Genomic DNA, 25,695 nt, shown 5'->3' on the forward strand with positions numbered 1-25,695 from the left:
AAGGGAGGGGGTGGGGGCATGGGGGAGAAATGACCCAAGCCTTGTATGCACATATGAATAATAAAACAATAAAAATAAATAAATAAAATTAAATTAAATTAAAAAAAAAAGAAATGTTAATTCTAAAATTTCCCATTATACCTTCTATCTTCTTGCCTATGGTGGGGGGGGAAGCATGTAAAATGACAGAAAACTATTACCTGAACTAAGCTTCAAAAGCCTTCCAGAGCTGGAGTCTGGGTTTGACAGAGAAGTCAGTAAGTCTCCACAGGAATGGAATACAGTGGCCTTCATGTCATTTGAAGGCTTCATGTTGTATTCTCGGTAATTCTTGCTTCTCTGAGGCCTTTTACTAATATTTCCATGCAGGGGTAGAGTTTGAGGAAAATGACCATCATAATTTTCCAGAACATTGGAAGGTAACTGATAGGGATGGATCTGGCTGGAATCACCCACATCCAGACGTTTACCCAATGAGTCATCATGGATAAGTTGGTAAGTATCAGGTGTTGGTATCAAGTCCTTTTCTGGAGAAGAAACTGATGGCTTACTGTCCAAAAAAGATACTCGGTATCCATCTCTAGTCATCTTCTCTGGGGACCGGACTGCAGACTGCCGAGGAGAGTAATGTCTGAATTCTAATCACCACCAAGGGAAAAAACAAAACATGATGAGAATTTTCTTGACCCAGCTGGGGTACCTCTGTTCACTGAACCAGAAAAAGGTTTTAGGTGTTTCTAATTTTGATAGCTGGTATCATAAAATGATGAAAGGACTTCCACATGGATAACAAAAACACATGTGGGACATTTGTGTAAACAGTAAAGAATCTGTAATATTCAGAAGACAAATTTCCTATCAGTTGAATCCCCTAGGAATTTCCTCCTAAAATTGTAGTTATAGTTTTTAGACCATAATTTTATATAAAAATTATGGTGTATCTTTACATGACAGTAGTTGTAAGATATGTATTGATTCTGTAGACAATAATTGGTCTACAATCAAACATACAGAACTGAAAAAAAGATAATTGAAATTAAGAATTCAGTAGACAAGTTTAACAGCTGATTTAAACACAGCTGAAGAGAATTTTAGGAAACTGAAAGATGGGTCAGAAGGAATTATTGAGAATGTAGATCAGACAAAAAGATGAAAAATATAGAGGAATAAGAGAGAAAGAAGACAAAGTGAAAATCTCTGACATATTTATTTAAGAGTTCTGGAAGGATAAGAGAGAAAGAATGGGTCAGAAACAATATTTGAAGTAATTTTTAGAACTAATGAGGAACAATTTATAGATATCAGAAGTATAATAAATACCAAACAGAATAAAATAAAAATAAATCCACACATAACAGTTAAATTGTATAAAACCAAAGACAATTGGAAACTCCTAAAAGTAGCTAGAGGAAAAAAAGAGAGATGATCCTTGCCAGAGTGATAGACTTCCAGCTGATTTCTCAAAGCCAATCACAAAAGACAGAATAGAATGGAATAACTTCAAAACTCTGAAACATGTGCCAACCTAGAAATCTATGATCCAGCAAAAATACTCTTATAGCTGGGTGCTGGTGACTCCCACCTGTAGTGTTAACTACTTGGGAGGTAGACATTGGGAGGATCATAGTTTGAGACCAGCTGGTGCAAAAAAGTTCGAGACAGGTGTGCCTATCATCCCAGCTGGTTCAGGAAGCATCAATAGGAGGATTGCAGTACAGGCCAGCCATAGTAAAAAGCAAGACCTTATCTCAAAAATAACCACAGCAAAAAGGGTTTGGAAGCGGTAGAGTGCCTACCTAGCAAGCATGAAGCTCTGAGTTCAAACCCCAGTATCACACACACATATAAAAACAATGCCTTTGAGAATGATGGCAAAAGGAAGACATTTTCAAACAAAACCTGAATTTATCACCAATAGGCCCACATTAAAGAAAATTCTAAAAGATAAACTATAAGCTGGAGAAAAATTATCTCAGAAGGGAATTCTGGGATTAAAAAGATAAACGAAGAGAAGACAAAGTAGAATATATCGATAAATTTAAATGTACACTGTATAAAATATTTTGTGGGGTTTAAAAAATACAGAGAATTAAAATCCAGAGGAATAAATATATGTCAGGAGGGATTAAATGGAGAAAAGTACTCTAAGGTCTTTAAGTTATCCAAGAGAAACTTAAGGTACTGATTAGTTTAAAAATTGTATAAATTAAGGAACAGACACATATTGTCATTTTGAGAATAATGCTGAAAGTATAGAAACTATACGTAACTTACAAACTGGTAGAGGGGGAAAAAAAAACCAACCAAAAACGGATAGAAAAGTAACAGCTAGATGGCTCCCACCTGTAATCCTACCTACTTGGGAGGCTGAGATCAGGAGGATCACAGTTCCAGGCTAGCCAAGGCAAAAAGCTTTCACGATCCCATCCTAACTGACAAAGGCTGAGTGTGGTGACACACACCTGTCATCCTGGCTATTGTGAGATATCTAAAATAAGAGGATCATGATCCAGGCCAACCTGGGCTAAAAGTGAGACCCTACCTCCAAAATAACCAGAGCAAAAAAGGGCTGGAAATGTGGCTCAAGTGGTAGAGCTACTGCCTAGCACTTCAGTTCAAAACCCCAATACCACCACAAAAGAAAGAAAAGAAAGAAAGAAAGAAAGAATCCAAAAGAAGGCAAGAGGACTAGAGGTATGGCTTAAATGGTAGAACACTTGCTTTGCAAGCATGAAGCCCTAAATTTAATCCCCAGATCCACCAATTAAAAAAAAAAGGCAGGAAAAGTAAGAAAAAGAAACATAATAATCAGCTAATATAAAAGATCAAAGGAGGCTAGTATATCAACTCTTCAAGCAGAAAAGCCTCACTGCTCACTGGTCACTAAATATCCAAGGTAGCCTCCGCCCATCCCGAAAGCTGAAAAGGGTGAGCTGACTAAACAGGGCCCTGTGGCTGTGACATCACCATCTCTCAAATCTCATCACACCCTCACATTCAGATTTTTCTGACAGTGGGGAAAAATACTTAGTGAGCAAAATATTTACCATCTCCCTGGTGGTTGTCGCTTGGCATCTCCCTTCTCACTTCCTGCATCTAAAAAAAGTTTAAAAGTTTAAGAAGGGCATTCATGGGCATTCAGATATGAACTCAGTGGACCAGGTTCAGAGTGCTTTCCTGTTAGTAAGGATGTCCACCCTTGCAAGCAAGGGAAACAGACCTTTAAGCAAAGGTCCAGGGTTGAGCCTACCTACTTTAAAACAGTCACAATACCAGGAGGTTCCAGAGTTGCTTTGGAGCAGGTAAGGAGATATACTTAGAAGGTGAACAGTGCAAAACTCAATTTTCTCTGCTTCAGATAACTCAGCATACAAATTAGATGAGGCTGTTTTCTCCAGCTTTATTATGCCTATGTAAAAGATTCCCAAATTTATTTTACCTTCTGGGAAAGCTGAGTATCAACTACAGGAACTAACAGAAGTTTTTATAGACTGAAAATTAATCCTTGCAATAACAAGGCAGGATCTGAAGCAAAAAGAAAACTATCTAAGGTTTGTTCTTAAAAAGTGTCATGAACTACTTAGTGTTTTGTTTGTGTTTGTTTTTGGTAGCTATGCAGAGAAAGAAGTCTTACCACGTCTTCATTTGTTAAGCTATTCTATTTCCTTTTTGTCTCTCTTCAAGAAGTAATTTCAGAGTAGTTTCTTCTGTTTATTTTTAAAATTTCTAATCTAAGAACTGCTATCTATCTCTAACTGTAGATTAGAGTAGTCTCTGTTTCCATTTCCTTAAATTAATACTAAGATTTAAAAAAAAATCGTAGTGGAGATAGTTTGGAAGTCACCCAAGTAAGACTTCCAAAAACAAAGAAATCAATTAAATGTTAATCTGTCTTCTCAAAATAAGAAGGCATTATATACTCAAACTGAAAACAAAATCTTAACTTTTTTTTTTTACTAGTACAGTCTTGACAATTCAAATCATGCATTAAACAGAGCCTTTGCCTTTTTCTCTTTCTGGCTATTTTCTACAATTTTTACAGCTTATAAATGTATCCAAAAAAAGGCAGACAAAGGGAGAATCTGAACATAATATAGTCAGTTCTGCTCTTTGTATCACATTTGCTCACAAAATGAAGTCTTATTTATTTATTGGTGGTAGTGGGTTTAAACTCAGAGCCTCATGCTTTTGAGGCAGGTACTCTACCATTTGAGCCACTCATCAGCCCACAAAATGAGCCTTATATAATGGTTACATGACGTCCCCCACCAATTTTTTTCACTAAAAACTTATTTTTAATTCTTGCATGAGCTTTACCTTGCCATTATCCACCACTCCTGTGTCATCTTACTCCTTAACCTTTCTTTGTTTCTGTTACACTAAAGGGACAGCTTTGGGAAAGCCACCTGTGAAATGGAAGAGTTCCTAATTAAAGGTAGAGGTAGAAAATGTTAAGAAACCAGAGGACAGATGGAGTCGATGATAGAGAAGAGAATGTGTATAAACAGCCAGAAACTAATAGTTGCAACCCTATTTGAAGACCAAAATACCTGGCATAAAATGTGCTAAAGTTACATGTACAAACTTATGACATATGATAACAGGTTAGTGAAAGAAGGGGAGGTTGAAATTAACAGAGAAGCATTCTGTCTTGCCTTTTACCTTTAAAGGTCAAAAATGCACTTATCAATAAAGTGTCCTCATAAATAACTGAAAGTCCAGTCAATTATTATTATTAGCCATCAACTAGTTAACAGATCAGTAGGAGAGTGAATACATTACCTGTGTCCCCAGTGGGAGAGTATCTGATTTCTGACCTGGTGTACCATTGCCCTGGGTTGCAGAAGTACTGGTTAGCGAATCCTCTATTATTTCTCGGTTGGGGAAGGGAATAAAAAATCCTTTGTTTGAGTCTGCATTAAAAGAAAAGAAAAGGAATATAGTGACCAGACTTCAAAGGCAGAATGTCTTATATTGCCCATGTGAACTTGGGCAAGCTACTTCACCTGTTAGAATCTCTCACTTCATTTGTAAAACAGTAATGATAAAACTGTATCTTTTAAGGTTGAGGTAAGGCTGAAACAAAATAATGGATATGAAATGGCTTCATAAATTATGACATGCTCCACTGAAATTAAGAGGAAGACAAATAATATTAATAAGTAAATAATGAACTTTGACACCAATTCAACAATCTCCTGCTACAGTAGGAGATGCTGGGAACAGAGCCCTGGCATTATACATCTTTAGGGCTCTACTCAGGAGTCTGCACTGATTTGCTGTTTCCAACAGCCTCTTTCTGCCTTGATTTTCTCATCTGTAAAAAGAGAACTCCCAATCAGGACCCATTTCATAGAGAACACTACATCCTTAGGTCTGCTAGTATTTTTTACCTATGCTTAGAGAACTAACTTTAAAAATAAAAAGGATAGGGCTGGTGAAGTGGCTCATGTGTTAAAGCATCTGCCTAGCAAGCGTGAGGCCCTGTCAAACCCCAGTACCACCAAATAATAAAATAAAATACAATAAAATAAAAAGAAGAACCAAAAACTGTATCCTAATTTGGCCACCTTGGAAACTTATCTAGTAGAGCCAGTTAGGCTGGTGACATAGCTCAAGTGGTAGAGTGCCTACAAGCATGAAGCCCTGAGTTCAAACCCCAATACTGCCAAATAAATAAATAAATAAATAAATAAATAAATATTTTTAAAATAAAAAATTAGATCCAATTAGTACCAGGCATGGTGGTATACACCTGTAATCCTCGCACTTGGGAAGATGATGCAAGTAGACTAGGAGTTCTAGGCTAGCTGGGCTAAACTGTGAAATCCTGTCTCAAAACAAGAAAGCAAAAAACAAATAATTTTTTTAAAAATGAGCTACTAGATTGTACAAAAGTTTTCGCATATTTTTGGTCAATATTTTTAACTGTAGAATTTTGGGATCTGGGGTTTTCTGGGGAACTTGAATGAAAAATCACCATTTTACAGTTGCTTAGGGAAACTCTTTCTAGCAGGATTGTGCAAGAATAAGATGGGGTTTTAAAACCTTGGGCCTTCTTCAAAGTGCTCTTCTGCTAGTTTCCATCCACATTGCCTCTGGCATCAGAATGTTACTAAGAGTCAGTGTGAGAATCATGTCAGCCTCCTAAGAACAGCCCGTAGGCACACTGGGGCTCTAAGATGCTTCCTATTTCACCCTCTTACCAAATACAATTCAGAAGTTGTTAGTATATTTACAGAGCTGTGCAACCACCACCATGATCTCATTCCAGATGTTTTATCACCTCCCAAAAGAAATTCCTCAACTTGGCACTGCCGATTCCCCACCCCACCACCACCACCTGCCATCCCCTGGCAACCAAATTTCTGTCTCTATGAATTTGCTTATCCTAGATATTTCATATAAATGTAATCATACAAATATGGCCATTTGTGTCTGGTTCCTTTCTCTTAGCATTGATGTTTTCAACATCAATTTTGTAGCATACCTCAGCATTCACTCCTTTTTTTTGTTTGTTTGTATGTTTTGGGGTTCTTTTTTGTTGTTTGTTTTTGTTTTTGGGTTTTTTCTTTTTTTTTTTTTTTTTGGTGGGACTGAGGTTTGAACTTCGTACTTGCAAAGCAGGTACTCTATTGGTTGAGTGGCACCTCCACCTCCAGCCTTAGCTGAATAACATTCCTAATGTGGATACACCATAATTTGCTTATCCATTTATCAGTCAATGGGCTTTTCGGTTATTATGGATAATGCTGCTTTCAGTCCTACACAAATGTTGGGTAGACACAAGTTTCCATTTCTCTTGGGAAATGGGAGTAGAGTAGAATTGCTGGTAACTTTATGTTTAACTTTTTGAGGAACTGATAAACTGTTTTCCAAAGCAGATATACAATTTTCCTTGCTTTCACTTATTATCTAGCTTTTGATCTATCATCTTAGTGTGTATGAAGTGATAGCTCATTGTGGGTTCGACTAAATTTACCTAATGACTGGTGGTGTTGAGCACTTCTTGTTCTTGTTGGCCAGTTGAATATCTTCTTTGGAGAAATTTCTTTATTTTTAATTTTTTTGGTGAGACTGGGGTTTGAACTGAAGGCTTCATGTTTGCAAAGCTGAAGCTCTACCTCTTGAGCTACACCTCCAGTCCACTTCTGCTCCAGTTATTTTGGAGAGGGGGGTCTCCCAAACTATTTGTCTGAGTAACATAGAACCTTGGTCCTCCTGATTTCAGCCTCCCAAGTAGCTAGGATTACAGTTGTGAGCCACTAAGCCCAGCTGGAGAAATTTCTATTTTTTGTGTCATATACAAGATGTGGATTGCTCTTGAAGAAAATCTGATACTTTATTCTGCCACTATCATGGCTAAGTATGTCATATACCACAATCAGGAAAAACAGGAAAAGGAAGAAACTTTCATTCTTAGATAATTTTTTTCTTGTCTTATACTTTTTCTTCAGATATAAACTATGTATATCACTTAATTCCAAAGGCAAATGTAATTATTATTGTCCAGCCCAGGTTTTGTGAGAATCAACTAAAGTTAAGTTTTCTGTCAAAGGAGTTAATGTAAAACTACCATTGTGTGGATGCCAGCTAACCTCTCGAATTGCTACCTTCATACTTTGTGCAAAGTTGCTTGACCTTACAAGGTTCTTGCGGCCAAACAAAGAGCTGTTTATTGCCAGGTGTCCTAATCACAAACTGCATGCTTAAAGATAAATATTGCCCAGAAGAATTTTCTTGTTCTCCCTGCTTCAAGGCCCCCCTTTCCCTACATGCCCCTTTTTCTAAGTAACCAATCACAAAGATTGTGAACCCCAAACCCATGTTTCTTTGATTGCTGTTTGGGAATGGCATTTCTAACAGTTTTTACACATACATATAACCAAGGTGATAGAACCACATTGGCTTTATAATGCTGATACAGCGGCAAAGAACTCATAGTTGGCTACTTCAGCTAACAGCATCACAGCTGGGGGAGGCTCTGCTTCACGCAGTTGGCCAGACCCTGCAATCCACAGGAGGTTGAAATAGAAATGCACTACCCAGACTCCTTTCAAGGAAGGACTTGATATCTATCTATGGAAGGACACTTCAGCTGTTTGCTTTCTAGGGTCTACCACCTCCGGATGTCACACCCTTCCAGTGACTAAGTTAGGCAGGGTACAAAGGCTCAGACATTTCAGCCTGGTAAGGGACATTCTGAAGGAAAGGGCTGTTCTTACCCCAGAGCTCTCTCTCTGCTCAACCTTCTTTCTTCTCTTAAAATTTTAAGAGCAGAAATAACTTGTTTTTCACTAATCTCTGAAATAAATGAAGTTGTGAGCCATTTCTTTAGCTTTTTATTTTTCTTGTGGCGCTGGAATTTGAACTCAGAGCTTTGTGCTTGCTAGCCTACTTGAACTATGTGTTTAGCCTGCTGTTTTCTTTGAATTGCTAATCTTCAAAACCTTAATCCCAACTTTTAAAATATTAATGCATAATAAATATTGCAGATACGATAATCGTGAGAAGAAATTAGTATTTTCCCACCATGAACTGTAACCTCAGTAACTTTGTATTTTTCACCTTAAATATCTGTTGTTTCCTTTATTCAGAAATGCAAGTTTTCAGAAGTTTGGACCCTGTAGCAAAACACTGCAGGTAAAAATACTTGATGTTTTATCTCCAAGTTTTCTTTTCATGTCCTCAAAGATTTAGAAATTGATTGAGCTAGTTAGTTACTGGTTTTGGAAGCTGGGTTTGTAACCCAGGCTGGCCTTGAACTCGTTATCCTCCTGCTTCCTTCTCCCAAGTACTGGGATTAGAGATGTGCACCACCATGCCCAGCCTCAAGCTGCACTTCCTGCTGCTGTTGTGCTACTCGGAACAAATCCTCATTATCTTCCTCTGATACTACTGTCACTAGTTCCTGTCCGTCTGACTGAATCTAGCTTGAGTTCTCTCTATATATCACATTTAATCTTACCTCTTCTCGAAAACATCTCTGCTACCCATTTTCAAGGAAGTAAAATGAATATGATTAAGAAAGAGAATCTTGCAACTTAGCCTAAACTCTATCTACAAGCTGAGTCAGTTTCCTGATCTATCATACCTGTATTTGCTGCTGACCAGTTTCCTCACCTGTCCTACCTGGATTTACTGCTGCTTTTCTCTTTTTATTGACTGCCCCTTTCTTTCAATTATGCCACTGAATGGCAAACTTAAGTGTCTCCTCTCTTGTAAAGCCTTTCCCCAGGGCTCCTCCTCCTACAGCTCTATCTCTGCCACAGTGGAACTCTTGTCTCAGCCTGACTTGTGACCTAATTAGCTATGATAAATCACTCTGGATTGGGAGTACATTAAGATTTGACACTATTGTGTCATTTCCTTGGCTGCCTAACAGGATCTGCCCAGTAGATACGCACTTGTTTGTTGAATTGCTCTCCTTTCCACTGTGTCAAGAGTGCTAGTTGCAACCCCCACCTTTCATTATTCACCTCTTAGGAAACTTCACATAAACGCCTTAGACTGCTAACATCTGGATTTCTATATGAGACAGAAATGAACTTTTATCTTGTTTAAGTCACTATTTTGTGGGGGAGGGTGTCTCTGATATTTCATAATGACCTGTATCCAGCTAAAAGTCCATCTCAACTAAACTGAGCTGGTAAAGGATCAACAGGTTGAAATGGGATGGGTTTCAATGACTTCTAAAGAAGAACTGACATATCTGCTAGCACGGGAATGAGTCACTGACGTGAATTTTTTTTTTTTTTTTTGGTTGAACTGGGGTTTAAACTCAGGGCACAGGTGCTCTACCACTTCAGCCACTCTTCCAGTCCATTTTGTTTGAGTTATTTTGGAGATGGGGTTCTCACAAACTATTTGCCCAGACTGGCCCTCAAACCATGATCTTCCTAATCTCAGTCTCCCAAGTAACTAGAATTACAGGCGTGAGTCACCAGCACCCTGCTGCGAATTTTTTTGTGGTGAATTTTTCTTTGCTCTTTAAAAATAAAATATTCATTAGATCAGTACATTTTAGGTGTAACTTTATTTATTTTTCTTGCAGTACTGGGGATCAAATTTAGAGCCTCATGCATGCTAAGCAAACACTCAACTACAGAGTTACATCCCCAGACCTGATTTTATTTAAAGGTAAGAGTATTGGCTAGAAGAGTGAATTGAGTTACTTTCACCTCAGAGTCCATATGTGCTATATACATATATCTACTGCAAGATAAATGTAAATTCTCATTAATAAGACATTCATTGCTTTACAACCTTATCTTCTACCCCAACTCAAACTGTTTCTCCAACTTTCTTCATGACCTGCCATGCTCATTGCCTGTACACAGCTGGTCACACCACTCCCACCAACTGGAGCATGCTACGCCTCCCCTTAGGGAATCCCAAGGCTGGACAGCTTTTAAGTTCTGATGGCTTTGTTTCCACATCTGCCACAAAGCTTTTCTCCACTACCCCAGGACACTTTCAGCTTCTATAGCATGATCAACAACTCAATAGCATGATCTCCAGCTCAATATTTTAATAAACTTTGAGAATATAAGTCCACTTTGAGGAATTACAATTTAAGAAATTAAACTCAGTATATAAAAGATATTTTAAACAGAGTATATAGGAAGACAATTTGGCCACTTCTTACAAAGCTCATACAATCCATCAATTGTGTTCTTTGATAGTTATCCAAATAAACTGAAAACTTATGCCCACACAAAAACCTGTTCAGGGATGTTTATAGCAACTTTTTTCATAATTTCAGAACTTGAAAACAACCAAGATGTCCTTCAGAAGGTGAATGGATAAGTAAATTGTGGTATATCCAGATAATAGACTAATATTCAGCACTATGAAGAAATTAGCTAGCAACCCATGAAAAGACATGAAAAAGAGCTGGGTTTGTAATCCCAGAACTTGGGAAAAGGCAAGAGGATCAAGAGTTCAAGGACCGTCTTGGTTACATAGTGATTTCCAGGCCAGCTATACAGTGAGATAAAACAAAACAATACAAAACAACAAACAAACAAACAAAAGACATGGAAGAATCAGGAGGTAGAGATAGAAGGATCTCAGTTTCAGATCAGCCTGAGTAAAAGTTAGCAAAATCCTATCTCCAAAACAAGCTGGGTTGGTGATGCAGGCCTGTGGTCCTATTTGGGAGGCATATGTAGGAGAATAGAAGTTCAGGTAAAAGAAGCTCAGGTAAAAGTGCAAGACCCTATCTGAAAAGCAAACTGGAAGCTCAATTTTGCTATGAATTCAAAAACTCTGAAAAATAAAGGTCAATGTAAAAAATAGTTTATTACCACAAAGAAGCTTTATGTTTATTTATTTATTTTTTGGTAGCACTGGGGTTTGAACTCAGGGCCTCATGCTTGCTAGACCAGCACTCCTACCACTTGAGCCACTCCACTGACCCTTTCTTTATGATGGGTTTTTTCCATATAGTGTCTCATGAACTTTTTGCCTGGGGCTGGCTTTGAACCCTGATCTTCCTGAACTCTGCCTCCTGAGTAGTTAGGATTACAGGTGTGAACTACCAGCACCCAGCCAAAGAAGCTTTTTTTTGACTTTATATCTTCCCAATATTTTGCATAATTGCCATGAAATAAAAACACAAAGTTAAATAGTCTTGAGCTGTCTGTGATATATACCTGGCTTAGGGGTCCACAGCCTTGAGGTTGAGGAATACTGATGATACCATTCATTCATTTGACATTTTCATATACACGGCCTGAAATTGTTACTTATATCTTTCATCTTTGCCTTTTGTTTGTTTTGTTTTGAGACAAAGTCTTGCAATGTAGTCCAAGCTGGTCTTAAACTCACCATATAGCCCAGGCTGACCTGGAATTTATGATCTCCTGAGTGCTGAAACATGCCAGGTAATCTTTTTTCTAATGATGCTGGAAATGCTTCAGGGAATATTTGCTTTGGAATACATATTCCAAAAGATAAGTTATATGAATTTACAAAAATAGAAATATATTATTGGCTGAGGAATCAAAAAAGCTTCTCTGAAAGGAAAGAACTTTGAGCTAGGTCATAAAGAAAGGGTAGGATTTGATGAAAGCATCCAGATGGTCAGCATAGTTTACAGTTAGAGGAGGGAAGAAGGAAGGACTATATGGGGAGGAACGAATGGTCTGGTTTGATTGGAGCATTGGCCATTATAGTGGAGAAATAAGAGATAAAGTTTCAAGTTAGGCTGAAGAGAGAAGTTGTGGCCAGAGCCCAGGGGAGATTTGTATGCCAGGTTAAAGTAGTAGCTAAGTGGGATTTATGGAAGCTTTTGATCATGCACATATAATTAATCATCACAGCTCTCTCTCTCTCTCTCTCTCTCTCTCTCTCTCTCTATATATATATATATATATATATATATATGTGACTGGGTTTGAACTCAGGACTTTGTGCTTGCAAAGCAGGTATTCTACCACTTGAGCCACACCTCCACTTCATCTTGCTTTGGTTATTTTGGAGATGGGGCCTTTTGAACTGTTTTTCTGGGCTAGCCTTAAGCCAAAATCCTCCCCATCTCAGTTTCCCAAGTAGTTAGGATTACAGGCGTGAGCCACCAGCCCCTGGCTGATCACAGCTGTGATTTTAGAGAATTTAATCTGGCAGCAAAGAATGAATGAAAAGAAGACAGTAGGAGGACTTTGATTATATACAGACCAGAGTTGGCATCCCAGATCTGCCACTTACTGTCCAAGTAGGGCAAGTTATTTTACCTTTTTGGGTCTCGGCTTCCTCACCTGTCAAACTAACTTCAAGGTTGTGAGGATTAAATGAGATCATAGACAGTACCTGGGCTAGCATTTATGCTCAGTAAATATCACGCAGGTCTGGTGATGGGCGCTGGCAGCTCATCACCTGTAATCCTAGCTACTCAGGAGGCAGAGATCAGGAGGATTGTGGTTCGAAACCAGCTCCAGGCAAATAGTTCCTGAGACCCAATCTTGAAAAAACTCATCACAAAAAAGGGCTGGTGGAGTGGCTCAGGTGTAGGCTCTGAGTTCAAGCCCCAGTAACGCCAAAAAAACAAAACCAAACAAACAAAAACCAAATAAGGTCTGTTAGACAGAGACTATTAAGAAATGGAAAGGAGGACTTAGTTGTAGATCAAACTGAAGAGTGTGGACATTCAGATGGGCCTTAGAGGAATAGCAGCTGCAAACCTCAATATGATTCTAGTGCCAGGAGCTGGTGGCTCATGAATGTAATCCTAGCTACTCAGGAGGCAGAAATCAGGAGGATTGAGGTTGGAAGCCAGCCCGGGCTAATAGTTCACGAGACCCTATCTCGAAAAACCCTTCACAAAAATAAGGCTGGTGGAGTGGCTCAAGGTGAAGGCCCTGAGTTCAAGCCCCAGTACCACAAAAAAAAAGTGTATACATATAAAATCACCATATATATGATTCTGGTGATGGGAGAGGTGTGGTGACAATGATGAAACTCGAAGAGCTGTTTAGGTGTTTGTTTTTTGGGGGGTTTTGGGGAGACATATTTAGCTTGAAGAAAGTTATACAGTGGTGACTCCAAGTGTATATTGCTGGTTGGTGAAGAGTGAAGGTCTGATGCAGAGAGAGACTGGGGCAGCATGTCAAAGCTAGACCAGCATTTTTTTAAATTCATTCCCAGCATTTTTAACATATGACAATATAAAATAACAAATCTATTGACATAAATAAAACTGGAACTAGATTAGATCAAGAAGGGCAAAGAGTAGAGAAAGAACACAAGAGACTAAAGACATAGCCTAGGTGTGTTTATTTTGGGTGTATGGGAAGAGAAAGGAGCCTTTGAATCAAAGATTATATGATTAAGAGAACAGGATGAGGATCCAAGACAGTGGGAGTGGGAGTTCCCTGCCTGTTCTTAATGCGTGGTAGAAAATCACTGTTTTGAACAACCAAGCTAGTGGCAGCTGTTCTCCAGGACAGCTTTCTTCTAGCCTGTGGCATGACCATTAACAACACAGCATAACAGCTTTAATCATATTGGATTATCAACAGTGCTTACTGGCCATCCTCCTCAGGGATCCAGCACAAACACAATTTGCAGTGGAAAACAAAGCTCTTTAACTTCTCCCAGTAGCAAAATAAATTTTATATTAAAAAATCCAGACAACAGCTGGTGCTTCCAAGAACCCTTCAAAATGGGCCATCTGTCTAGTAAAGCAGTTTGTTCTCAGTAGAGATTGTACAATTTAAGACATTTTTACTCGTGGAGTAAATCTTTGTGTGTGCTAATGACATAATACAAAATGAATGAAATTCAGCTCTTACAAAAAAAAGCTGTAAAATTATGCTTCAAAGCATTTTTCTCTGTGTGGAAATAGATATATAAGTGTTTGTAGAAAAAAACACTATGATGTATACCAAAAGTTGTATACCAGTGAAATCTGTATCCAAAATATTAATTGGGATTCTCTTTATTGGGATTCTGAGTAATTAAAATGTTCTTCATGCATTCAATAGTTGCCAAATTATTATTAAAAATTGCTTAAAATTTAAATATAAAAAAATGCTTTGGGGGACTTGGGGACATGACTTCAGTGGTAGAGCTCCTGCCTACCAAGCTCAAAGCCCTGAGTCCAATCCAAACCTCAGTATTTCCAAAGGGAAAAACAATAATTTTTTTTTTTTTTTTTTTTTTTTGCAGTACTGGGGCCTGAACACAGGGCCTTCACCTTGAGCCACTCCACCAGCCATTTTTTGTGATGGATATTTTTGAGATACGGTCTTGTGAACTATTTGCCTGGTCTGGCTTCAAAACTTGATCCTCCTAATCTCTGCCTCCTGAGTAGCTAGGATTACAGGTGTGAGCCACAGGCACACGGCAAAAGGATGATTCTTATTTATTTTTTTGGTGGCACTGGAGTTTGAACTCAGGGCCTCATGCTTGCTAGGCAGGTGCTCTTACTACTTGAGCCACTCCACCAGTAAAAAAAATGTCTTTTAAAATGAAATAAGCATTTCATACTACTATCACTTATGTGCAGTGAGACCTCAAGGAAAGAAAAATAAAATCATACTTCACATATGGCTTATTCTATCATGAAATATTGTGAACATAACTTAATAAATATTCATATGGGTAAATAAGAAGTCAGAAAAACAAAACGTATGTTATAAACTAAAAACTCTTAATGTCTAAACTACAGAGTTACTCTTTTAAAGTCACTGCTGGGATTTTACTAAATCTACTGATTTTTTTAGAGTTCGTATATAATTGAATAGATCCTTCAAAGGGACAGAGACCTTGAGACAGAAGAAAGTTTTCTCAAGTAAAAAGTTCATCTGGGCCAGGTAAGGTGGTTCAAGCCTATAATCTTAGCTGTTTAGAAGGTGGAGATTGGGAGGATCCCAGTTCAAGGCTGGCCTGGGCAAAAAATTTGTAAGACCCCCTCTCAACCAATGGCTCGATATGGTGGCATGGGTCTGTGATCCCAGCTACACAGGGAAGCACAAATAGGAGGACTGCTGTCCAGGATGGCCTGGGGATGAAGCAAGATCTTATCTCAAAAATAACCAACAAGGCTGGTAGAGTGGCTCAAGCAGTAAGAGCACCTGCCCTAGCAAGCATGAGGCCCTGAGTTCAAACCCTAATACTGCAAAAAAAAAAAAAAAGTTATCTGATTGAACTGGTATGAGTGTGTCAGGTTAATCCATAAGGATTCATTGGATGCAATTTCTCCTAGCTTTGTCCTAGCCTGTGGCATGAGCATTAATGTAAAATAACCACTTTAATCATATTGAAATATTAATGGTGTTTACAGACATGTAGCACAAACACAAAAGATTCTGCAGTTGGGAAGGTACTTGGTTGGAGAGCCCAGGAGGCCCAGGATATACAGTGCATGGTGGCAGTCATAAGTCTCTGACTAAGAAAAATCAATAATTTTAGCAGTGCCCAAAGGCTGGTAGGCTGGCCAATGTAATTTTAGGGCATATGAATGACATAAAATGATGTCAATTAAGTTGAACTCTCTCAGTATAGCTTGTGCTTTGAAAGGTCCTGGTTTATACCTGCTCAACACAGGATCCTTCTGACAGTAGGAGGAAACAAGGAAAATATAGCCAATAAATCTTGGGCTTGCTTCAAATATGTGCTTTCTCAACTACTTTGTCTTCACCCTACCAACCTAAGGTTGGTATAACAGCAGAGACAACTGATGTCTGGTTATTTTATGATCACAGAGAAAACACTGACCTGTTTCAATCCTGGTGTCAACATCAGTATTGACTTTTGATGCAGAACCCTCATCTGTCACACAGTTTTTTGTTGTCTTCACCCTAGAGCTGTCACATAAAAGAATTTATTTAAAACTCAAAAGAAAACTTCCAAGATCAATAGTCCATGCTGTTTAGAAAACATTAAGTTCATGGTGGTCAGACTTTTTCCCCTAATGCTCTAGGGGAACTATAGTTTAACTATGTTTTTAAAATACAAGCCTTAGTACTGTAAAAAAAAAAAAGGTTATTTACCATAATGTAATTGTGTTTCTTTCTGGGTGGTGGGATTATGAGTTACTTGATTCCTTGTGGTTTTTTTTCCTGTACTTTCCAAATTGTCAACAATAAGCATGTGTTAATTTTGTCACCAAAAAATATACTAATAGACTAGACCAATAGGTTAATAAATATATCTATATGTATTTATAGTACATATGCCTAGAAAATGTATACTAAATATTACTAGTAGTTAACTTTCAGTGACAATATATAGAGTGATTGTGACTTTTTCAGTGTGCTTTTCTGTATTATTTATTCATTTATTTATTGGTTTGAACTCAAGAACCTTACATTTGCTAGGCAGATGCTCTACCACTTGAGTCACCCCGCCAGTCCCTATTCTGTATTATTTAAATTGCAATGAACTTCTAACTTTCAAAAACAATAAAGCTAGTTTTTTAAAAAGCATGGGGCTAGGGTAGAAGATATGTGCTTTCATTTGATATGATTTCAGTAAAAAGAAAAGGAAAAATCTACCATTTAGACACTTGAGACACTCTAGGTCTGTTTATTCTTTGTTTTTTAGAGAGGTGCTTTTCTTTTGTTGCTTTCACAAATTTATCTCTAACAGTCTTGCTGACTGTTGCTTATTCAATAGGAAAAAACCTTGCAGTAATTCTACCAAGGAAGGGTTGATAGGCATTGATGAGGCTAATGATCTCATAGTGTCACTGTCTATAAACTGTGAACACCACCTTTGGAGTTATAAGAGTTATATTCAAAGCAAACTTAATAGTTCTAGAAAGCGGGCATGAACCCAATGAGAGCCAGATTCTCATCCAAGATAAATTTGAATTGATACTTTTATTCCAGATCTGAGTAGTCTTACAACCGGTAGGAGCCTTCTGCTGGAAAACGAAGAAAGTTAAGCAAAGCCAGGTCTTGGCGGCTCACATAGTTATTTGGAAGGCTGAGCTCAGGAAGAATGCAATTTGAGACCATCCAGGGCAAATACTTTTCAAGACCCCATCTCAAAAATAACAAGAGCAAAGTGGACTGGAGGTGTGGCTCAAGTGGTAGAGCACCTACTTTATAAGCATGAAGCCTAAGTTCAAACCCCAATCCCACTCAAAAAAAAAAAAAGTTAAGCAGAAATTTACTATGACATGTCTAGAAACAACTTAAAAAGAGTTTGTAGAAAATTTTCTTACCTTTTTTCCACCTCTAATAGAAAATTTTCACTGTTGCCCAATTGACTAAAATGCAGCTTGGCAGCTTTCCTCTCACTGTCACGTACAGTTCGATCATCTGGAGGCAGAAACCATGGTCTGAGCATGTTTCTTTTTTGGAGTAAATGGTAGTGGGCCAGAAGATCATATTTACAGAGGAAAAACTAATGAGCTGGTTTATCTTTGTGTGTTAGAGACAGGTCACAACATAATGCTATTATGTTGTCACTGGAGCAAACAGTAACTCAGGGAGACTACAAGGATGCCATAGCAACAACTGGCACGCAGGGTAACTACCCCTTCAGGAAAGTGGAGCTTGGACAGCAGACAATCTTATGTTACTGCTGAAAGCTACACCATTTTCTGAAAAAATTAACTGTTTCCTGCAATGACTTTCTAAGGGCCTTGTGAAGTCAATTTTTGTATCAATAAGAAATACATATTCGATAAAATTATAAGGAAATACAGTCCAGCTCATTCAGAGGGATATTTCTTGTTCCTTGTCAACTAAGCCCCAAAGAACTGTTGTATTAGTTTTCTATTGCTAAAACAGTTGCAAAGTTGGGGCACCTGGAAAAACAAGTCTCAGCTTGGAAATTTTGTGTTGGGGAGGAAATAGTGGTGAAACCATCAGTTGAAGAAAACTAAAGCTGGAAGTAACTGATAAAATCATGGATGGTTATTCAGTAAACAATAAAAGTACTCGTCATACATCCTGCTAACACAAAGAGTTACATAAATATTGATAAACAAATGTCTTCTGCCAGTGCACACTCTTGGCCAACATCCAAAAGATTAAGGAGCAGCTGACTTCAAGTAAGATGCTGGGGAAGGAACAGAAGAGGAAGGTCTCACCCAGTTTCTCCAGAGTTTGCAGCGTATACACAGCAAAGAGCCTATAATCTGTATCTTTCCTTACAACAGGATTGAGTCTCAAATCTAGTTCTTTGAGGAAGGGTAAAGGCTGTAGACGGGACACTTCCACTAATGAAGGGATGTTGTTATAATATAAATTCAGGTCTTGGAGTGAACATAAATACTGGATACCCTGCAAGGAAAAGACCACATTATAAAACTGCACATTGGGAGAAATCTCAAGGTAAAGATGGAAATGTATCTATTACTTTTCAGCCTTAGATTTGTCTGTTACCAGAGTCACCCATGAGAAAGGCAGGTCTGGAATTCCTGTTCAGTTGCCTGAGAATAAGAACACTACAGTCCATGGGCATTGGGTGTACTAAACATTAAAGAATTAGCATGTATAATACATTTCCTCCTTTATAAAATCTGACATTCAAACATCTGTAACTGATTTTCACTGTGTATTGGTTCCCCAATCATTCTCCCAATTCGATCCTTCCTGTTGGTAGCTAGGCCAAGCCTCTTTGGCCCAAGCTACTCTCCTGACTCCATAAGAATCTCAGTTTACGAGAGGAAAGACCTGCTTCGGGGCAAGAAGGGCAATGTGTGTATGTGTCTGTGTGTGTGTGTGTGTGTGTGTGTGTGTGTGTGTGTGTTATCTTTATGTCTTAACACCTCACTTGTAGTGTCAATGTATTACTTAGAAACAAAACAACACTATCTCCAGGTCTTCCCCAATGGAACAGTCTAGGAATCCCTTGGTCCCTGTTTCCCTCTCAGAGTTACTGCCATCATACAAGCTCCCCATTTGTTCTTCTTAGTAGAAATATTTCTCCTTCAGTTCTCTTTCTGTGGATTTAGCAGCCCCACTCTCCTATTTAACTGGTAACAGTATAATCAGGAATGGGAAAATGGAGAGGAAAAGTCAGTTTTCCTTTTCTGTTGAAACCTGCTATTGAAAAGAATTACTTAATTTGCATGTATTTAGCTATTTCACTGCCTTTTTGTTGTTGTTTCTTATTTTTGTTTTTGAGACAGGATCTCACTTTGCAGTACAGGCTGACCTGGAACTCACTATGTAGTTTAGGCTAGTCTCAATCTTACAAACTCCTGCCTCTGCCTCTCAAGTGCTGGGATTATAACTGTATACCACCATGCCAGGCCTAGTTAGTTGCTTTTACCAAATACTAAATTTCAGGACAAAATTTCAAAACATAGTCAGGTATATATAATCATGTATTTTTCATATATTAAAATGTTTGCCGTAAAGGAACTCTGTCATAAAGAATCATTTCAGAATGGTGAAATTATTTTCCATTATGTATTTATAAAATAATATTTTTATTATTCTCTCATTAAAAATTACCATTTTCTTATTGTATGAAATTTGGAAAACTCAAAGATATATTCAAAACATTCCTGAACAGAACCCTGTTTACATTTTGATATATTTCTTCCTTTTTTTTAATTTCACTAACTTTTATATTATTAAAGGGTTAGTAGTTAGGGATAGTTATCAGTGCCTTTAGTCCCACTCTCAGGGCAGTACACCATTAGGACTGTCTTTTATATGTCGGAACAGTCTGTTAATGTCTCTCAGTATAAAAATCAAGAAAATAATTTCTAGCCTCCTCTCACTTTTCCCAGTTGGCATGAATTTCTGTGTTCTCCAACATTATGCTAGAAATAATCACAAAAACATTCTCCCTAAGAAAATTGAGAAACTTAATTCAGACCAGCTAGAGATGAATATAAGCAGATAAGTCATAGATGCAAAGACTGTAGAAAACTAATATTTACTAAGTGCTTCCTCAATGCCAAGCACTACCAGAAGTCTTGTATGTGTTATGTTTTGATTACATGTTAGCTTACTTAATCTTCACTATAGTTTTTCATCCAGTTTATAGAAGTGGAAAGGAGTAAAAATTCAAATTACAGCAATGTTCACTTAATTTTTTAGCATAAAAAGAACAAATAAACAAACAAACATATATATATATATATATATATATATAAACAGGAGAGCTAAGCAACTCTAAAATAATTAATTCTGAAACAGATGAGCCAAATATAAATGGCTACTAAAAAATAATCTAAATATCTAATTCAATTTGGAGTTTCTGCTTTTAGAATCCTAGGTGGAAATTTGATCTTGTTTGGGCTTTACCTTTTAGGGCTTTTAATTAGACCTTGGGACGAGGTCTGGATAGTGTGTGAACATGTATCCCCTAAGAAGTGCAAAATTGGCAGAAAAATACAGGAGATTGTTAACTAATCCTAGATAGTAGTTGTGAGTCTTTGTCCTCTCTAGTCTTCCATAGAAAGGCTTTAGCTGAGGCAAAATGGGAACCTGTGGAAGAAGTACCATTTGAGGAGCTACCACAAAGCAAACAAATCTGCCATGCTGTGCAGTGCATGCACACTCGTTTGCAAAGCTCTTTGTGTGTATTGGGCAATCCACTCCCATACACTGCTGAAACCTGCTCCTTCCTACTTTCCTGTACTGCCCTGTTCTCCATCAGCTTCTGACCTGGACAGTTTTCATTTTTCTTTTGTGAGATCACCATTTCCTGCTCCTCCTATAAAAATCCCACAGTGACAATGTGGCCCAGTGTTTCTCCATATGTGTCCCATGTACCACCATCATCAGAGTCCCCTGGGTATGTCTTGAGCCCACCCAGACCTACTAAAGCAGATCTACTCTCAGAGTAGGGACTAAGAATCTGTACTTATCAATTGTCTTCATAATGTTTTTACTCACATGGAAATTTATACTATTGCCCTCAACAATGAAAACTTAATATTGTTTTTTCTGAGTTCAAAAGGAATGTTACCCAATATTTTATAAGAAATTATTTTATACATAGAGCAAAGTTGAAAGAATTCTATGGTGAATAATGCAATTTAGTTGAAAGCATTTAAAAGGAAGACCCTATACTCCTCAGGCCGAAATTATCTATCTCTTATTTTTTCTAATCAAAAAACAAGTTGGACTGAGCTGGCTGGTCATAGAATATAGAACCTACCTTTAGGCTAGTGATCAAATTCCTTGATAAATCTAAGGATCGGAGATTTTTAAAATTTCTGAAGGCATCGCCAATGGAATGGATTTTTCCAGCATAAGATCCCTGCAATGAAAGAGACTCCACCAGTTCTGAAAAAAGACCATTGGTAGATATGTTATGATCTCTGCTTGAATAACCAGCAGAGTCAGTGAAAATAGGCCTTCCTTCCTCCCATAACCCATCTGTAAAAGGGCTACAGCCAAGGTTCATAACATTCTATTTTCTTTTTAAAACCAGCAATATGGTCTGATACACCAAATCTTAGTTTTATCGAGCCCTTAGGGTTCTCATTCTGGAAGGATGCAGTAAAAGTCTCCAAAAACAAAAATCTCAAAACATAATTTATAAAGAAATTGAGCAACCCCACTGCTAGGATTCAGCTTTATGGAAAATAGTCTCAAAATGTTACCAGAATATATACCATACAGCACAAGGATGTCAATTTCAGAAAGGTTTTGAGATAGAAGAAAGAAAGCAAGAGAAAATTGTCAAAGGGTCCCTCAGGAGAAGAGTAGAACTAGACAGCTTTGTGTGCACTGACACAAAGAATGAGGCACTAGATCTATGACCACTTACTGGTCACTTAGCCTCTTTGTGAATTAGCCTTTTCATCTATAAAATGCAGGTAAATAATAGTACTTAACTTGCGTGGTATTGTAAGGATTAAATTAACAGATATACAAAATTTAGAACAGTGCCTATGGGATAGGGGTGTAGCTCAGTGGTAAAGTACTTGCCTAGCATGCACAAGGCCCTGAGATAAAGTGTGGGGGGTGGGGGGGGCTGGCACATGGTAAGTGCTGTCTCTGTGAGTGTTAAACACTGTTTTGCAGCCATTAGAAAGAATGAGGTAGATTTGTAGATAGATGCTCATATGGAAACTATCCATGATATTAAATGAGAGGAAAAGTATGATTTTTTTGTGTATAATTGTGTTTTAAAGAAAAAAAAATACATGCCTGTGTGCATTTCTGTACGTGTTGTGTGTGTGTGTGTGTGTGTGTGTGTGTGTGTGTGTTAATAAGTAGAGGATAGTCAACTAGACTTCTAGCAGCACTGAAAAAAGAAGAATTTCAAGCCAGGCACTGGTGGCTCGCAGCTGTAATCTAGCTACTCAGGAGGCATAGATCAGGAGGATTGCAATTCTAAGACAGCCTAGGCAAATGGTTCGTGAGACCCTATCTCAAAAAAACCCATCACAAAAAAGGGCTGATGGAGTGGCTCAAGGTGTAGGCCCTAAGTTCAAACCCCAGTACCCACCCCCCCGCCCAAAAAAAATAGAAGAGCTTCAAAACTGCCAACAGGAACTTTCTGGCAAGCATGGTGGGCCAAACTGAGAATGGTAACCAAAACTGGAAAGGGGTTCTTCAGGGTTCAACTTTCAGGCGAATGCCAAAAAACTGCATTGAAATAAAAATTTACAGTGTTGGAGCAGTCTGGGCCCCATAATAAAAGTCATAAACTGAAGATCTCATTCAAGACAAGACCCATACCAGGGAGAAATTAGTGGGAAGAGAATCTACATTGAATGCAGCAGGCATGTTGGGCACACAAAGGATGGAAGGCCCAGATCTAGGTGTGTGGAGGGACACGAGATGACAGATCTCAGGAAGCATAAGGTCATGTTTTATCATACTTTGCAAATACAACAGGAGAGGGAGCTCCAAACCCTTGAGAAAACTAATCTGGCCCGACCTTACCACGTAGAAGTATAGAAAAACTTACTGCACTTTTAAACAGAGAACCACAGAAAGGGATTACTGTCAAATTTTTTATAGGAGGGTAATTCTAAGAAAAAAGAAAAAGAAGTAGAATAGCATCCCTAAAAAAGGAAAGCACTCGAGAAGGACATGCACAAAACAAATGGAAGATATCATTATAATGCAGCAGTTTTCAGAATGGTTCCTAGGCCCCTAGTGGTCTCTGAAACAACTACAGAGATCTTTAAAAATTATTTTCATGGTATGGGGGCTCATGCCTGTAATCCCAGCTACTCCAGAGGCAGAAATTGGGAGACTAGTAATTTGAGGCAAGCCCCAGGAAAAACCATACACAACTAAATTTTAAGAAACCATCATTTTCCCAGTTTTCATGTCTTCTCAAAGAAGACAAATAACCACAACCCTCTGAAAGTCTGTTAAAATACTCCTCCCTTTTCCAACCACCTATCTGTGCAGGGCCAGGTTTTTTTCCCACATATTTCAAAGAAAACAAAATATCATGGCAGATTGAAGTTAGAAGCAGATATGAGAATCTGGTTATATTAAACAAGACATTAAAAAGATTGATATGAATATAAGTCAATTATACTCTCCTTGCTGATTTTTTGGGGAAAAATAGTGATTTTTCATAAAAATATCATGTTAGCATGTATAGACATGTTATGCTATCTCTTAATGAATTAATAAACACATTTTTATCTATCAGTTTTACTTTCTATTTGGTAACATTAATATAGTCCATATTAATAAAACAATAATAATTAAAATTTTATTAATAATAAAACAAAATAAATTTTTATTTATAATTGTTTTGGTGGTACTGGGGTTTGAACTCAAGGCCTTGAGCTTACTAGGCAAGTGCGCTATCATTTAAGCCATACCACCAGCCCTTTTTGAAGGGTTTTTTTTTTTTCCTCAGTACTGGGGTTTGAACTCAGGTCCTACACCTTTCTTCGTGTTTTTTTTTTTTTTTCTTGAGATAGGGTCTCACAAACTATTTGCCCGGGCTGCCTCCTGAAAATCTAGGATTATAGGCATGAGCCACTGGCACTCAGCACCACCAACCCTTTGGGCTCTATTTATTTTTTGAATAGGGTCTTGAGATTATTCCCAGCCTGGATCAAAATATTCCTATTTGAGATGACAGGTGCATACCACCAGGCCCAGCTTATTAAGATGGGGGTCTTACTAGCTTTTTGCCTGGACCTCAAACCTCCATATTCTCTGTCTCTACTTCCCCAATAGCTAGGATTACAGGCATGAGCCACTGTGCCCAGCTCTCAATAATTTTTAAGAGTGCAAAAGGATCTTGAGACCAAATAATTTGAGAATTGCTAAGAATGCAATTCAGAAAGGTAAATTAAGAAAATTCAGAAAGGTGATCAGAAAGAAAAGGAAGATTTAGAAATAGAGAAGACAGAACTCAGCCAGGCATGGTGACACATGCCAGTAATCCCAGCAGTTGGGAGACTGAGGCAGGAGTTCACAACTAGCCTAGGCTACATAATGAAATCCTATCTAAAAAAAAAAGAAAATGGAAGTCAATAAAGAATGAAGAGAAAAATTAAAAGATCATTTCAGAAATGAAGACTAAAGAATGAAAATAAGAACAAAGAAAAGCAACAGAACAATTTCATTTCTGGGTATACTTTGTAGTCAAAAGAACTGAAAAGCAAGGACTGAAACAGATACTTGTACACCAATATTCATAGCAGCATTATTCATTATAGTCAAAAAAGTAGAAGCAACTCAAATGTTCATCCATGGACATAAAAACATGAAATATACATAAAGTGAAATCTTACCCTTATAAAAAAGAAGAAAATTCTGACACGTGGGGACTTTGAAGACTTTATGCTAAATGAAATAAACCAGACACAAAAGGACAAATATTTTATAATTCTTTTTGTTTGTTTTGGTGGTACTGGGGATTGTACTTAGGGATTTGCCCAGGGTTGGCCTTGAATTGAGATCCTTCTGATCTCTGCCTCCCAAGTAACTGGGATTATAGGTGTGAGCCCACTGGACCTGGCCCAAATTCCATTTGTACATGATATACTGCCTGGGATGGACTCTAAATCAATGGACTAAGAAACCATGGACTGAAACCATGAGCTAAAGTACACCTTTCCTCTTCCTCCTTTTTTTTTTTTTTTTCCAGTACTGGGGTTTGAACTCAGGGCCTTGACTTCACTAGGCAGGCATTCTACCACTTGAGCCATGCCCCCAACCCAATCTTTTCTTCTTATAAGTTCATTTGTCTCAGTTATTTGTTACAATAATGGAAAGCTAATACAGCAAGAGAAAACATTTGCAAAATGTTATCTGATAAAGGACTGGCATCTGAAATATACAA

General features: G+C 37.9%; 1 protein-coding gene and 1 long non-coding RNA gene across 3 annotated transcripts in view; one reads left to right on the forward strand and one right to left on the reverse strand.

The window, feature by feature from the left end:
• Lrrc36 (leucine rich repeat containing 36) overlaps positions 1-25,695 on the reverse strand; it is a 48,005-nt gene that overhangs the window by 14,907 nt on the left and 7,403 nt on the right. The window contains exons 2-8 of the mRNA XM_020171151.2: positions 21,580-21,707; positions 18,548-18,740; positions 17,675-17,771; positions 16,222-16,310; positions 4,783-4,913; positions 3,048-3,096; positions 201-638 (exon numbers count right to left, since the gene is read on the reverse strand). Of these exons, the coding sequence (XP_020026740.2) occupies positions 201-638; positions 3,048-3,096; positions 4,783-4,913; positions 16,222-16,310; positions 17,675-17,771; positions 18,548-18,740; positions 21,580-21,707 (1,125 nt within the window). The remainder of the gene's footprint in view (positions 1-200; positions 639-3,047; positions 3,097-4,782; positions 4,914-16,221; positions 16,311-17,674; positions 17,772-18,547; positions 18,741-21,579; positions 21,708-25,695) is intronic.
• LOC141417385 (uncharacterized) overlaps positions 2,276-25,695 on the forward strand; it is a 30,829-nt gene continuing 7,409 nt past the window's right edge. The window contains exons 1-5 of one of the 2 annotated variants that reach the window (XR_012441926.1): positions 2,276-3,302; positions 8,598-8,643; positions 10,055-10,140; positions 15,228-15,317; positions 18,711-18,791. This is a non-coding gene — a long non-coding RNA (uncharacterized lncRNA). The remainder of the gene's footprint in view (positions 3,303-8,597; positions 8,644-10,054; positions 10,141-15,227; positions 15,318-18,710; positions 18,792-25,695) is intronic. The other variant, XR_012441925.1, reaches the window with a different exon arrangement.

This window comes from Castor canadensis, chromosome 15 (genome assembly GCF_047511655.1).
Source record: "Castor canadensis chromosome 15, mCasCan1.hap1v2, whole genome shotgun sequence".
In the NCBI taxonomy this organism is placed as follows: domain Eukaryota; kingdom Metazoa; phylum Chordata; class Mammalia; order Rodentia; family Castoridae; genus Castor; species Castor canadensis.